Genomic DNA, 16572 nt, shown 5'->3' on the forward strand with positions numbered 1-16572 from the left:
TGGATACTTCTGCAGCTCCCTCTGGAGGCAAGCAATTACTGATTATGCAAATATAATTACTGTAGCTAGGTGTTAGGTGGTCACACTTTCCATTCTTGTATTTTCCAGTGTGTCAGATACATTGAACAACACCCTTCTCCTTTCAATTATTTTTTTAAATTAGTATTTTAAGAAAAACAAATATGAAGTATTTTTATTTACCTTTTGAAAATGGCTAGAATGGATATGAAAAGCAAGAGGTGATTACTGTTCTGATCTAGGCTGACCTGATTCAATATCTGGCTGCTCAGCAGATGTTGATGACCAGCACTGGAGGGACCAAAAAGCACAAAAAATAAATTCTATGTCATAGCACTGATACAACTTCCTAACCATGACTACAGTGCATTATCTGTAACTCACTCTTCTCCTGCAGTGGAGAGGCAGTCAGCCAAACAAGCACAACTGCAGTTACACTACATTGCTGCCGCCACATAAAAGTAAAGGCCACATAATAAATCAGCCAGGTCTCCACCCATATCAGGCCCTAAACAACCTACAACCTTTCAGCTGTCAAAATAACTGCCATACCTTCATAACTTCAGGTTCTTTCAGACAAGTCTTCTCTTCTTGGTTTTTTGTGAAGTCCATATTCACAGAGCTCTTGGTCTGCCCAGCCCAGCTGTATCTTTCTGTCCTGTTTTCTCCCTACTCAGGACCATCCTCTGGCTGCTGGGTGAGTGACACCTTGCATTCAGCCCTAACTCAGCCCCCCATGCTGTCTGAACACCAGACTCGGACAACCTGAGCCAAGGAGAGAAGAGAGCCCAAGTCCACGGGTATCACAGGCGAGCGAGCAGAGCCCAAGACCCAAGAGGTCACCCAGCCAAGGCACCAGCTGCTTTAGCTACTTTCTCAAGGTTCAGATGACGGACCCCAAAACTACAGAGCTGAGAGGGTTTTTTTGTCTTTTGAGATTCCAGTACATCTCTCTGCTTTAAACAATTGCTGTTCTGCTTACTAACCCTTCATCACTGGCTTTTGGGAGCCTCATCCCTCCTGCTGCTCCTGCCCTGAACCCCACAGGCAGATCCACATCTTCCTTGAAACTTACTGCCTCAAACCAGATGCAGCACTGCAGCTGGTGCCTTATTGTCCAATTATAAGGATTTGGAGTCATGTTTTTTCATCCTAATGTAACATTTCCCTTTTGCACAGCAACAAGGTATCATTGATGCATATCCAGTTTATGATTCATGATCCTGTAACCCAGGTCCTGCTGGGGACAGCCTGACACTTGGCTACTTATTCCTGTTCTGCATCTGAACATTTCAGCACTCCTGCCTTTTTCAGTCATCCACACTGAATTGCATTCTACAAAATTAAAAAAAAAAGGAAACAATCAAACCCACCACACACCTAATCCCAATATGCCACATGGATTTCTAGACTTGTTTTTCAAAATATTTGCACCTCCTTCAAGTTTTATGTCACCTGAGAACTCAACAAGCTTCTATTCCAACAACAGTATCACTAGTGAAAATACTAAAATGCAGAACAGGACATTCCATTCAAGACAGGCTCCCAATTGAAAACAAGCTACTGATGCCTATTCAACATGGTACCAGCTTCCCATGTGCTCTGCAATCAGTTTTACAAGAGGTTTATACAGGTAACTTCTAATGCTTACATGTGAAAACGTCTCATTCAGCAGTGTCAAAAAACCCCTTACTAGGATGAAAACACAGGATATCTACTGCTCTCTGCTACCCACAAGACTTGTTACCCCAGAGCATAGATAAGTCTTAGATTATTTTGTTTTGTTTCTTAATTTTGTTTTGTTTCTTTGTTAGCTGATGTGCAATTTCTGCATCTTCCAAGTACCTTCAAACAAGCCTGGTTTTTCTTGCATTTTTCTCTAAATTATCTTCCTAGATTAAAGTTTCTCAGCTTCTCTTCTGCACACTTTTGAAAAAAATAGGCCTTCTCTAGTCTTCTCTCATCTATTTTCAAGTTCTTCCTTCTTAAAGACCTTTAAGACTCATCCACTCCTGTCATAAGGTCATAAGTAGTCATAAGGTAAATATTCTCATCCATGCCTTGTCTACATCTCAACAACTACAACTTATGCTTTTCAACTTCTTCTACATCTCACTTTTTCCATCTCATAAAAATCAAAATTCTCGTAGAAAGATAATTACTGCAGATTCTCATTTTATGTCTGACTTTTCTTTCAGTAGATGTTCTAGAAAACAGGGAATCATTACTACAACATAACCAACATTTTTTTACAACTTAAGTTTCTTTATGAATTGCCCTTTACAAGGGAGCATTCCCATGCATCTCTTAAGCTGCTCCCATTCACATGAATAGCTTTACATTATGTCTCCAACTTGAACAGTTTTCACTTGCAAGTATTTTAAGAAAGCTCTATCATCATGACCTGTGACTTGGAACAAAATAAGCTCTGTAAACCTACTCATTTCAGCTCTCTATCTTACATTAAAAAACAAGAGTAATCAGTGAAGCGATGAGAAGCATTTTAATACTGAATTGTGCTTTCATTTTATAAAATAATTAAATCCCCTATGCAATGATTAAGGAAATCCATAAATCAGGGTAATTCTTTTTAAAATAATAAAGGATAAGCACTACAGGAATAAACAACAGTAGAAAGTATTAATCTTCCGTTAAAAAAGTAAGTAACATAGCTTTTTGGAACTCTATAAAGTTGTTATGCTCCAAAGGAAGTATTTGCACAATATTAGTGTTGCAATGAAGCTATTTTACCCTGAAACCTGCAGCTTCGTAGTGGGCCCCAGAGCTTTTATTTTTCCTTCCTTAAAATAATCACCACTGTAATTTCAGTAGCTTCTGTCTCCTCTATATTCAAATTACAAGAACCGAACACAACCCTTACAGAACCCTTTTTTCCTTAGGAAGAGACTTTCAAAATGAGCAATCCCCCAAAATGTTCAGGTTTTTATTCTGCTTTTTTCATTTACATCCTGGTTTGTTTTTATTAGTTGTAACAGTTCTGTTTACGCAAGAAAGTTTTCACACAAGTTTGATCCTAACGGCAAATGGATAAGAGCATTCAGCAGATGCCTTAAAGATGCACCTCACAAGTTCAGCTTCTCAGAAGCTGCCTTTTACTTGACTCCAGAAAAGCATCCTTCTAAATAAGACTCTTAAATGTTTTCCCTCAGGGAGCTATTATTTGCCTTCTCCATAGAAGCAAATGGTTTCTGCACCCTAATAAATAGGTAAGTGATGTGCCTACTCCAACATCCTCTGTGCAGCAGTTCCAGAGCTAAGGGGCATTGCAGCCCAAACTCTCCTCCTTCATGTCCTCCCTTCTAACACTGCAGACTCCCACCCACCCAAACACACGCAGGCTAACCACAGGGACCAGGATTTAGCCTATGCCTTTTTAAAATGCAAAAATCCAATGCAAACTATTTATTACTGTGAACTGTAATCCGTGCAGCAAACATGAGCAAACAATAAAGATGCTAAAGAAATTTAATGTTCATAAGCTCATAGTCAGCTTCATACTCATGGTCAGTGGAAGCTGCTGTGGGCTGGAAAGGTTAATTCAAGCACGCTGTGCCCTGTGTGGGAGGGCAGTAACCAAACCACACACATCAGCACACTTTCAAACTAAAGAGTACCACTGCTAAGAAAGCTGAGCAACAAAGAGAAAGAGAAATATCACGGTGAAAGGGGACATTCCACAGGTATAATAGATATGAGGATACTAACAGTCTACACATTGACAAGGACTTACAAAATTATGACCAGATCTGTGCCAGCTTTGGAAGCACTGCACTCATGAGAAACATCAACGTGAAAGTTTTCAAACCAACAAACCAGCAGGACATCTCACTTGAGCAAACCAGCTCCTTTCAACTACTCCACTGGTGAGAAGTACTTCAACACCTACATTTACTCTCTTTCCCTCATCACAAAGGACTTCCCTTGCCTAAAATGCCATCTGGAGCAAAAACCTATAGTCTGGTGGCACTTTCAACTTCAAGCGAGATGTCTCGTGAGTGGTAGCTAACTAAAAAAAGTCCGTGTTACTTGCTATCATGGCTGTTCTGTAATGCAGCAGCAAGCCTGCTCCAGCCAGGGCCATCTGACTGCCCAGTTCAGAGGCACCTTCTCACAATTCACGGAGAAAGAATTCACAACAGTCAAACTCATTGCCCCACAAGGAGAAAGACAATAAACCACAAGTACGTGGGGGACGACCCTGATGGACGCAGTAGCTGGATGCCATTTCTGTGTGGCATGTCCCGTTGGTTAACTCAAGAGGAATAAATGACGCTGTTCTTTGCAGCCACCCTGCCAAGGAGTGCGTGGGGCAGTTGCACTGTGGGGCACCAGCCACCAGGCATACTGGTAAAATGAGTCCTCCCTTCCATTGCCCAGCTGATACTTACTGAAGTGTTTAAAAGTTCAGTGATGAGGAGGACTCCTAGACAAACTCTTGAAGTTTGATTTTCCAAACAGACACACATGAAAGTGTAAATGCACCAATCCTTCGAAAATAAACTCTGGGGGATTTTAAGTTGAATATTCCAGATATGAGGTCACTTTTGACAGAAAATGGCCAAACGTACCTAGAGCCATGAATATGTGCTGTTATTTCCACAAATGCCTCCTTGGAATTCAAACCTACACTCCATTCAAGATGAAATTAGCAAAATTTGGAAAAAGTCATACTAAAACTTCAGCTAAATTTTTGCTGGTCAAAAATACAGAAAGCCATTCCAAATGAGTTTGTTGGTATTTTTTTTAATCACTGCATTAAATATTTGATTTTAAAACAAGTTGGTTAATTTCAAAATTGCTTAAATTTGATTGTTAATTTGCTACTGACCAGTATTTTTTGATTTCTTGGAAGAAAATAGTTCAGGAAAATTACAAGAAGCACACCTGAAGTACTATGCCAAGTTTTCAAAGCACACAAAATTGAAAAGAGATTTCCTAATAAAATATTTCATGCTGGTGTTTCCTCACTAGAACACTACAAACACTGTCTTTGCTATACAACCAGGTTATCCAGCGAAGTCACACTACAGTCCACGACTCTAGGTGACACCAGTAAGAATAGTGCAGCAGTCCTCAAGAACAAGGGCCAGTTTGGGAAAAAGTGCCTATCACTCCCACTTTCAAACTAGTTACTACTGTCTACATAAATGCGTTTAAAGCAGGCTTGGTAAGGCTACAATACATATTTGAGAATACTGTACATATCTTAAGTCTTTCTGACTGTAGCATAACCAGCAAGATGTACTTTATAGTACATCTCCACACTCAGAATAGGAAGATATTTTACTTCTTCCCTACTTTTACACATTCATGACCAGTACTCTCTGCTTGGAGACCAATGCAGTTATATCTTTCTTACAGTGAATTTTTGTCTTCATTGCAAATAGACCACATTACATTCAGATTTCAATAGCCACTTTTGCAACATTAGGAAAAAATATAGAAAATACTCTTTCCAACAATGACAGCTGATAAACCATTAAAGGCTTCAAGAAACAGCATTGGCTCAGCCTTTTTATGTGCTTATAATCACTGTTAGTCCAATATTGCACAATAGTGCAATGATGCCATTTCCCCAACAGCTACACCTACTAATTCTCAGAATTTATGACCGAGAAAAAAAAGACAAAACCAGAACACATCTCAGCTTAAACAGAGTATTCCTCTTTTTTGACATTAAAAATTTATCTCCATGATGCTTAAGGCAAGTCGGTTCCTGATGTATTTTTATTTCCAAGCTTCTTAATAGCCATCTTTTTAACAAACCTTAAGGTGATTACTTTTTCCATATTTTTTATCCAACAGCATAATACCCAGAAGTTAAGTAGAAAAAGCCAAGGTCCTATTGGCTTCCTATGCAAAGTAAGTTTCCCATGATATTAATCATAATGGTAGAGCTTTGCACAGGTGACCTAAACCAGGATTCTCCTTCCTCAGGCTTTTGTGTTTTGAAACCAGTCTTGAAATGCAGCCTCTTCACTGATTCTGTAGCTATGCTTCATCAATAGTGACTTACAGCAGAGCAATATCTTGAAGTGAAAAAACTATATATCTCCTTCTCATGGTAGCAGCGCAGTTCCAGGTTCGCTGTAGGCATGCACTGTCGTTGTACCATGACAGGGGGCCTGATCTGCTTGAAAGCATGTATAGAAAGATTTAAACCAGTTATGTGCCAGTTAAAACAAAATTCTAGCCTGTTGCTAGTAGTCATGTTTAGGATAATTTATAATTTATTATAAATTTATTGCTGCAAGTAATGTATATGGCACTTTGTCAGTACATGGGACAGGAAAAAACAGAGAAGAGTGGCTTCTATAACGTGCAGTTTCTGGTCAAAGAGCAAGTGATGCCCCACTACTGGCTGCACAGAATTATTAAATCTCTCAGCAGCATTTAGACACACGAACACTATTTGCTGTGGTTGACTGCTTTCTGTTGTCATAAATGTTCCACTTCTGTCACCAGACATACAAAATGTCTAATTCTGTCACTTTATTTATAATCCCAACTTGCCCACACTTTGAGTATTGACTAATCTGGTTAACGAGATTTACTTGTATCTTGTTTTTAAAAAGAAGTGGTATGATTATTCACGTGCCCACAAACTCTGGGTTTTTCTTGAACTCTCTCTACTTAACTTCTGTAGAAGTTAAAATGGAAGAAAACAAGAAAATACTTCAGATTGGACAACAATCAAACTGGGAATTGCACACTTGCCTAGAGGAGCAGAACTCAGCCACCCCTGGCAGACTGCTACCACTGCAGTTAGGGGATTAAAATGAGGGTGTGAGATCCTCTTGGCTTGGGATATCCATGCTTCTCTTGCCAACCTGGACTTTGAATACTGCCAAGCCCAAAATGAAATCAGTCTGTACCTATCCTTTCACCTGTCATGTCTTTAAATTCAACCAGCATACACAGTAGTCACATTTATTTCAGCAATAAACCCCCAACTATTCAGAAGGGGCAGAATTATCCTGATGGCTAATAATTTTTTTTCTCTTCATATAAATTATCTCAGCCAGAGTATGCAGCTGTCTTATCGTAAATATACATTTATAGCCACCAAAATTGGCTTAAAAAAACCCAAACAATAACCAAACAAATAACTAAACCCACAAGCATCTTTAACATTTAAGTTGTCCAGAGACATAAAGGAATAACTACCACCGTGTCACAGAGATCTTAGTCTTACAGCTGTGGTTTTTTTCAAAGAGACAAAAATATTCAGTAAGCCCCTTTAAGATCAGAGCTCACTATTTTCAGACAACATTGTTAATAAAATAAAATGCTGATTAATGTTTAAAAGAATCTAAAATGAGAAGAACAATGAAAATGGTTTGAGGCTGGAAAGTTACATGTTATGGCTGAGCCAGTCTAACAACCTGCTGACGTCAACAGTTGGAGCATCCTGTTCTCCACCACCACCTGCACAGCCTCTGGCACTTGTTAGATCCTGCACCCTGCTAATGCAGCTTGCTAACCCAGCAGAACACTAATCCAGCAAAAATAAAATCAGATCAAATATCTTTCTGCAGACCTAATTGCAGCCTTCTAGCACCTGAAGGGAGGCTACAAGAAAGACAGAGAAAAACTATTTCCAAGGGCCTGTAGTGACAGGACAAGGGGGAATGGCTTCCAACTGAGAGTAGGTTTAAATTATACTTCAGGAAATAATTCTTTACAGTGAGGATGGTGAGGCACTGGAACAGGTTGCTCAGAGAGGTGGTGGATGCCCCACCCCTAGAAGTGCTCTAGGCCAGGTTGGATGGAGCTCTGAGAAATCTGGTGTAATGGAAAGTGTCTCTGCCCAGGGCCAGAGGGGTTGGAACTAGATGAACTTTAAGGTCCCTCCTGACCCAGGCCATTCTGTGATTCTATGATTAGCAATTTTTTTCAGAGCAATATGGATTCCAAGAAGGGCCAGAATAATTTCAAGTGAATGGGGGAGTCTAGGAAGGCTAGGACAGGGATGAAACAGACCTGCCTTTTTCAGCAGCAAACTGATGGCCTAACATAGGCATAATATATATTTTCAGCCGAACTGTCTGTATCTTCGGCTGAAATACTTTAAGAAGTTACTGCATCCTCAGCTGAGGGCACTATGGGCAGCCCTGCTCAATCTCACTGCAAATAAAACTGATAGTTTAAACCCCCTCTTAGAGAGATCCACAAGTCAGTCTACTGGAAAAGCATTTTAGCCAGAGGACATTAACCTGCAGGGCAAAGGGAAAGCTGGAAGGGGAAAACTGAAGAGGTGAAGCTGGAAGTGGTAACTTCTTAAAGGGTGACAACTAGACCTGCAAAACCTGTTGTCACATTTCTATTTGATCTGAACACAAACTGACATGGGATAAGCATGCAAGATGTATTTCAGAGGGCCTCTTAGCCCCCACCTCTTTATTCTCTGGAAGGATGCCAGAGTCACCAAAATAGGAGTGACGGATACACTCTGCCATCCAGGAGGACATAAAATGCCTGAAAAGAGTCTGCGAAGAGGACATAGCCAGGCTACTTCCAGCAGCGTCCAGTGACAGGGCCAGAGGCACTGGGCACAATCTGAAACACAGGAGGCTCCATCTGAGCATCAGGAAACAATGCTGGTCTTTTTTACTGTGAGGGTGACTGTGCACTAGCACAGGTTGACCAGAAAGGTTGTGAAGACTCCATCTGTGAAGATACTCAACAGCCAGCTGGACAGAGATACTCAATAGCCAGCTGGTTCTGGGCAACCAGCTCTGTGTGGCCCTGCTTGAGCAAGGGGCTTGGAGCAGATGGCCTCCAGAGGCCCCCTCCAACCTCAGTCTGTGATCTTGTTCTTAATCCCTGACTGTGTCTGAGCTACTTTCAGAGAACAGACTGCTGTGACCATCTTGTAGCATGGTAAGTGAACTCAATTCTGGTGCAACCATACGGGCTGGCAGAGAAACATGCTTAGCAAGCCTTAGCTCTCCTATACCCTCTTCTTTTATCAGAGGTAAGACAGCCAACACAAGAGGTTACAGGGTTCCCTCCATTAAGCTTTATTTGTTAAATGGCTTCCCAAGGTGTACAATGCGTTTCATGAACTATTGCAGTCACTTTAATCCTCCTCAGCATTGTGACAGACATGGAAAGTAGCCTCACTTAAGTGGAAAATCTCACCCCCAGCACTGAGGATATGTCAGGACGCTCTGGGGGCAGGTGACCTTGATGAAACTGAGTGGGGAGCTTATTTGAAAAAATGTTGGTCTGAGGATTTGCATAGTTTACACTAATGACTTCTTGAGGAACTGAATTTACAAAGAAAGTGGTAACCGGGATGAGTTGCTTGTATGGTCAAAGATAAACTGCTTCCAGCTTCATTTCAATCACCAGGTTGCATGATCCACTCTAATGGATCTCATCTCTGCTGAACTTGGTCTGCAATGCACTGCTCCTATCACATGTTCTTTCTCCTGTTCAAATCCAGTTAATTGCCAGGTGCAAATGTAATGGCCTTCACAGTATACACAGTCACAAGAAACTGCAATTGTAACTTTTTCTACCTTTTCCCCACCTCATGATAGCAGCGATCTTTCATCTCTCTGGAGAGGGAAAGAGATCAGCTTTGATGACCACTGTTTTATGTCATATCTGCCATCCTGGCTATGCACTACTGCTCTGATTGAGAACCCATTCACATTGACTACCAGGTAAGTTATCTACACCTCTGTCAACCTGCACTATAAATAAGAGAAACGCCATCTCACGTTCATTGCCACCAATGGCCATTTCCCTGATCAGCTCTTGACAGTATGATATACAGTGGGGAAAAAAGCCAGTATCGTACAAAAGCAAAAAGGAACAAAGGCAATCTGTAGTATAACTCTGTGTCTCCTACCTCCGCTCGACCTTCGTAGTATGTTAGCATAGACTTTGTAAGTACAAAAAGCCTCTCTTTGTAGTTTAAGGGAGAAGTCCTCTTCTTCTGCTGTGATCTTTTAATCAAAATCTCTTGTAGGATAGTAGTCGTATTCATTTCAGCCACTTGTCAGCTCTCTTCTAGCCATTGAACATCAGTTCCTGTGAAGATGAGGAATAAAACATTATCAGATCTTTGGAGGATCACAGAATTGGAGATTTCTGTAACAAAAAGAGCTTCTACTTATAAATGAAACTGCCTGAATATACAGAAAGCTGCAGCTCACCCTAAGCATCTGGAAGTTTACAAAAGTTAATTATTAGACTAAAAAGTTCAGGCTTTGCTCAGCTGAGGGCTGCACTGGCACATTCCCAGGAAGCCAAAAGCTGTACGTGACTGGGATGAAACAAGGTACACTGCAGCCTGTGTCACAGAGAATATGGGTGAGAAGTCTGAAATGTGCTCCAGGCAAACAGCAGCGCACAACTGCTCTTCACCACAAACCTGTATAGAAGTTTCTAACCTGTATAGAACATTTAATTGCTAAGGTCTGTACATGCATGCATGTCATTTGCAAAAGAGTTCTATATACAAAATGAAGATCATAGAATCATAGAATATCCTGCATGGAAGAGACCTACAAGGATCACTGAAGTCAAACTCCTGGCCCAGAACAGGACAGCCTCAAGCATCACACCATTTGTCTGAGAGCATTGTCCAAATGCTCCTTAAGCTGTCAGGCTTGGTGCTGTGACCACTTCCCTGGGAACCTGTTCCAGTGCCCAATCATCCTCTAAGTGAAGAACCTTTTCCTAATACCCAACCTAAACGTCTCCTGACACAACTTCAGGCCAGTCGTGTCACTCGTCACCACAGAGAAGAGATCAGTGTCTGCCCCTCCTCTTCCCCTCATAAGGATGTTGTAGACTGCAATGAGATCTCCCCTCAGTCTCCTCCAGGCTGAACAGAACAAGTGACCTCAGGCATTCTTCATATGGATTCCCCTCTAGACCCTTCATCATCCTTGCTGCCCTCCTTTGGATGCTCCCCAATAGCTTAATGTCTTTCTTACATTGTGGCACCCAAACCTGCACACAATATTCAAGGTGAGGCTGCCCCAGTGCAGAGCAGAGCGGGACAATCCCCTCCTTTGCCTGGCCAGCGATGTTGTGCCTGATGCCCCCCAGGACATGGTTGGCCCTCCGGGCTGCCAGGGCACTGCTGATTCATATTCAACTTGGCATCAACCAGGACCCCCAGGTCTCTTTCCACAGTGCTGCTTTCCAGCTTCACATTCCCTGGTCTATACACACAACCAGAGTTGCCCCGGGCCAGGTGCAGAATCCAGCACTTGCCCTTGTTAAAATTCACAAGGTTGGTGATTAACCATCTCCCTAATTTGTTAAGGTCTCTCTGCAGGGCCTCTTTCTGCCCTGGAGGAAGTCAACAGCTCCTCCCAATTTAGTACTGTCGGCAAATTTATTTAGTATTCTTCCAATCCTTCATCCAAGTTGTTTATGAGGATGTTGAAGAGCACTGGGCCTAAAATGAAGCCCTGGAGAACTCCACTAGAGACCAGTCATCGGACTGATGTAACCTCATTCACTACAACCCTTTATACCTAAGATGGATCAGTAAAAGTAATTTTGCAGATTTACCCTAATTTTACTAATGAAAATTTTCATACACAAATGGTTGTTTAGAAGATGTCAGTTTGAGAACAAAGAACTCAAGCTTATTTTTTAGGAACTGCCAAGCATATGCCTTCCAACTTCTGTTTAGAAAGACTTCATGCTGACCATCAAAATCAAGAAATTTAATTCAGATGGTTTTGGTTACTCAGTACTGTCAAGCTGCTTTAAGCTCTACACCATGACTGGTACCTGTAGGACACATTTAGGAGTACATAAAAACCAATACACCCATAGCTACTCTGTTTGCAAATCTGGCTCCAGCGTCCCACCAGAGCCATAGTCAGGCAATCCCTCTGTTCTTTGCAATAATGCCAGCTTAAATACAGCTGACCTCCTCCCTCATCAGCTGACCACTGTCCTGTCTTGTGCAGGTGTTCCTCCTGCCGGGCTGGGAAGCAGATTAGGGAAGGGATCCAACCAGACATTTCATCATGCAGCACAGGCAGCTGCCTGCACAGACTCATTAAATGAAGCGGCACAGAGGCAGGAATGAAAGGTGTGGGAGAGGCTGTGGAGAAGCTGTTCCAGAAATCTTTTTCCCCACTCCCTTCCCCTTTACTCACTTTCTGCCAGCCCTGCCCATGGCACCACCTGAGCCCTGCCTGAAGCTGGGCTCCAAAGCCAGGGGAAGTTGCAGGTGCAGACCTGGCGAGCAACTCAGGCTAGAGCAGCACGGCTGGAAGCTGAAGCCATGGCTTGAAGAAGGAACAGCAGCATCTGCTGAAGCACCGGTGACCATGAACAATCTCTCAACTGCGTGGAGGGGGCAGGGGATAACCCAAAGCCCTAGAGTAGAACAAAAAAATAATTCATTTTTCACAGGGCTTACTTTATGCACCTATTTACTACTTAAGAGTATTTCAGAATTCACTGAGGAAATGGCATGCATATTTTTCTCTGCAGGCAACATAACTTCAGCATGGACAAAACAGTACCTTTCACAGAATTGTGCAGAGAATCTTGAAAAACCACAAACCTCTTCACAACATTGCCTTAGACTACTTCATTTTTAATAAAATCAAATGTAAACAAACTTAGTTTAGTGTGTCTCATTTTGTGAGTAATTAATTGCTGTCACAATACATGAAATGACACCCTCTGCCTTCCAGTCTAGTCTTGATACTACCTTTCACTCCTTGGTTTGATTAGCTGAACTCTCATATCCCTGACTGCTGCTATCTCAACAGCTGGAAGTAGTTGTTAATTGCTTTACAATACCCTTTTCTTTTCCAGGAATATCCTCCTCATATGTTAAAAAAAATATTCAGTGGTTTACATGGAACTACAAAATAAGACCAGGCTAGGATGCATACGTAAAAGATGATAATTGGACTGAAAATGGTGATTATTATGAATAATCTCTTCTTGTTATTTCTCTTCTTCTGACATGCATACACACATACATTTTATTGGTCATCTGTTATATTGCATTCTGGGAAGAAGGCAGATCTTTTTTAATCTGTAATTGTCTTGGATATGTTATTTAACTACTAAAGCTGCCCAATTCTGATTTATTGCCCTGCTAAAAATAAATTGGCAATCTTAAAGGTAATTGCAGAAGGAAGAATACTACCATAAACTGAAAATACAAACATTGCTCAAAAAACTAAAAGTCAGTATTAACTTTCAGACCAGCTTAATGCACACAAAACTTTAAGGGCTCCCATCACAGGCTCTCCCACTCAGAACAATTCTACTGTTCTCAATTGTAAAAATTCTCTGCTTGTACTTAAGAAAAACATAATTATTATCCATCTTATAAACTGTGAACTCAGAGATCCCTGGAGTGCTGCATTAGAGAGAGCAAGAAGGATTCAAAGTTAACTATGATTTCAAATCTCAATACTGATAATGCTAATATATTTCATTTCTCTACCAGGTTACATTAACATGACACATGAACCAAAAATATTCTTTTGACAAAATCGGGGTTAAAAAATAAAAACATCAGTAATGTAACTGGCCAATGTCTGCACCTGGTTGCTACACTGAATTATCTCTGCTATGAAGATTTCAGCAGATTAGAACCAGTTTCCCTGGTCACAAGATCAGCCTTTGAATCTGCATTTGGTCACAGAAACCTGTTTTATTTGGTGTTATTTCCAAGTCAGTGGCTCTAGACACGTTTCTGTTTTGATAAATAAGGCTCAGGATAACTGAACCCTCGCCTATATTCTGAAAGTTATTTTTCAAAATTGCAATACTTCATTAAGAAGCCCCTGTAACAGCCATGCTTACCTCTTACCAAACCCGTATATCACTACTTTTCTTCAGTACAGTTTTAGACATTTTCTGCACATTTTCCCTCCGCCCACTTCCCCCCAAATACTCCATTGTTCCCAGACCATCCCTCAGAACATGAAGCTGTTTGCACGACACACTGTTATCGTGTTATAAACAGCTGTGGGAGTTTTGGGCTGACACCCAATATAAACTGTTCACAATATGACTCCTGCCAAGGAATTGCTCTATTCCCTGCCAACCTTAGTTACACGATAACAAGTAAGATCTAATTTGCAGAGATGCTGAAGACTCAGAATTATGGCAGAAATCAGAAAGAGCTAAAGATTCTCAGCTTTTCTCAGGGTGGGAAAACATTCTCAACTTTAAGTATCAAAACATCTGCATCAGCTTGTGTTTCCCTTCTTCTCATTGTACAAGTATTAACCTGTATAGTCATGAAATCACCATACACCTTCCTCAAAACAGATGAAAACAACTGTTCAGATAAGCCTTCTAAGTCAATATTGGTCCACATGCACAAAGTATGTTTTCACTTAGAGCTTCTTATGCATGCCACCTTTCCCAGTTTTCACTGGGGAAAACTGAGCCACTAAGTGATGTGGTAAGCTGAAGTGTTGCAACACTACCCACATATCTTCTGGTTCCCACTCCCAGCTCCCAGATTGTGTTTGTTTATTGAAACAATTAGTCACCATAAGCTGGCTGGATTGTAAGCACCTTTAACATTCAGAAAGTAGAATAAATGTATGAAATTCCCAGTGCAAGTTTGAGGGAGTAGAAAAGAGAAAGTGCATCCAGTCTGATCAGGGCTTCTCTGACCCAAATGTAACAAGCAACTGTCACTTTTTAAGACACAAATCTTTGTATCATACATAGCCGTGGAGGGGCTCACAAGAAAAAACCACATTCTGAAAAACACACTTATCACAGCAACACAAAAGGAACACTAGGAGGAAATATTTGTGGCTGCAAATAAAAATAAAACCAAGATGGAACTGTTTTCTGAGTTTCAACACCTCCTTAATGATGGTAACATGTCCCTAGGAATTTGTGTCCTTCAGTGCAAAGTCTTAATGCTAAGCTGATGGGCATTCAAGACAAACAATCCCTCTAACAAATCAGCATCCTCAGCTTTCTGACTTTGACTGCATGCATCGTGCACAACTGCTCTTTTTCAGGTTTGGGACACATCAATCCAAAACCATGTCAACTCCAGACCTGGATATTTAACATTGAAAATGTACCTCCTAGGGCGGTGGATTAAAAAAAAATAAATTATAGAACATACACTACTTCAATTTTTGAAAGTATCAATCAAAACATTGATTTTAAAAACCCAAGTGTATCTTGTAATCCTTCCTCAAATCTGTAAGTTTCAGATTATTCTTCCTCCTTCATTTTAATTAATTCAGAGCAGTTTGTTGACCAAGTTCCTATGGTGTCCCTGAAAATGTCTGCAGAGGGGTAAGTGAACAGGCAGCACAATGCTCCTCTGGGCAGAGAGCAGAAAACAGTGCAGAAGGAACAAGAAAGGGAGAACTCCTTACCCTGTTTTTTTTCTGCTGGAGCTTCTGTTGTTTTATCATGAAACTACGACCTCAGTTACATGTGAACAGTTATTTACATAAGTATCCAGCACAGGCTTATTTGAATAATTACTACTCAGTGTAAGCAAGGGTTGCAAAATATACTCTTGTACTGCCTTTTTGCCCCACATCAAGGTTGCAAATTCAAACTCCAAAAAATAAAATACAACTTCTTTTAAACCCTGTTCAAAAGGTAAATTTCACAGAAATGCAAATACAAAAGAAATACACTTTAGCAAAAATTTGTCATAATTTTAAAATTCAAATTCAGGAAAAAATACTGTGATGATATACAAAATGTATCATATCCAGAAAAAGGAGAAGTAAAAAAATATTTAGAAATATTTAGATTTACATTTTTCCTCCTTTTTTTTTTTTTTTAACAGCAGACTCTCAGAAACCACTTCTATCATATGCAAGTTTGGATTTTTTTTAACTGTGAGAAATGTAACTTGGGGGGACTACGTTCTAATAGATTTCAAAATTATAGCCAAAAGTTTGCAAAACCTTAGTTTGTCTTTGAAAATCAGCCAAACAATAACTGGCTAATTTTATATATAATCAAACACTGAGAAAATAACTATCATACTTGCCCATATGAAATTTAGGGTTAAAAGTAAACAGGCTAAGGGGTAACTCTGTGACAACTCTGACTGGAGATTCTGAGACCATGTGATGTTGCAAAATATCCTTTATTCAGCTGAAAGGTACTCATGTACACACACAGAAGGAGCATTTTATCACAGTCAGAATCAGTTTTCCGAAATTTCTTGGAAACAGGCTCACTACATTTTACAAAATACAGAATTTGTTTCCTTTTAGCATTCTAACTTAGGTAGCTGGGGTAAGCAAAGTCAACAATGATGAGAAGTGATGGTTCCTCTCACACAGGGTCAAGTTGGCATCGAGGTGGTTCATCACACCAAACTGGAGCATCAGCTCATCAACGCTTGCAAAAGAGAAGTGGAGCCCAAGTTCACAGAACAGCTCAGGAAAAATGGTAAGAGCACCAGAAGAGTTTCTTTTCCCCTTACAACGATTTAGGAGAATGGCATGTACACATCTTCAAATCATTTATAAACTCAGCTATTGCTCCTTATTGGGACTTCCTGCAAGCAGTACGCTC

General features: G+C 40.6%; 1 protein-coding gene across 2 annotated transcripts in view; it reads right to left on the reverse strand.

The window, feature by feature from the left end:
- Positions 1-16572, reverse strand: part of TEC (tec protein tyrosine kinase) — a 46567-nt gene that overhangs the window by 21310 nt on the left and 8685 nt on the right. The window contains exons 1-2 of one of the 2 annotated variants that reach the window (XM_032108958.1): positions 12180-12393; positions 9902-10083 (exon numbers count right to left, since the gene is read on the reverse strand). In XM_032108958.1, coding sequence (XP_031964849.1) covers positions 9902-10039 — 138 coding nt within the window. In that variant the 5' untranslated portion in view covers positions 10040-10083; positions 12180-12393. Of the gene's footprint in view, positions 1-9901; positions 10084-12179; positions 12394-16572 lie in introns of those variants that run through there. The other variant, XM_032108957.1, reaches the window with a different exon arrangement.

This window comes from Corvus moneduloides, chromosome 5, assembly GCF_009650955.1.
Source record: "Corvus moneduloides isolate bCorMon1 chromosome 5, bCorMon1.pri, whole genome shotgun sequence".
In the NCBI taxonomy this organism is placed as follows: domain Eukaryota; kingdom Metazoa; phylum Chordata; class Aves; order Passeriformes; family Corvidae; genus Corvus; species Corvus moneduloides.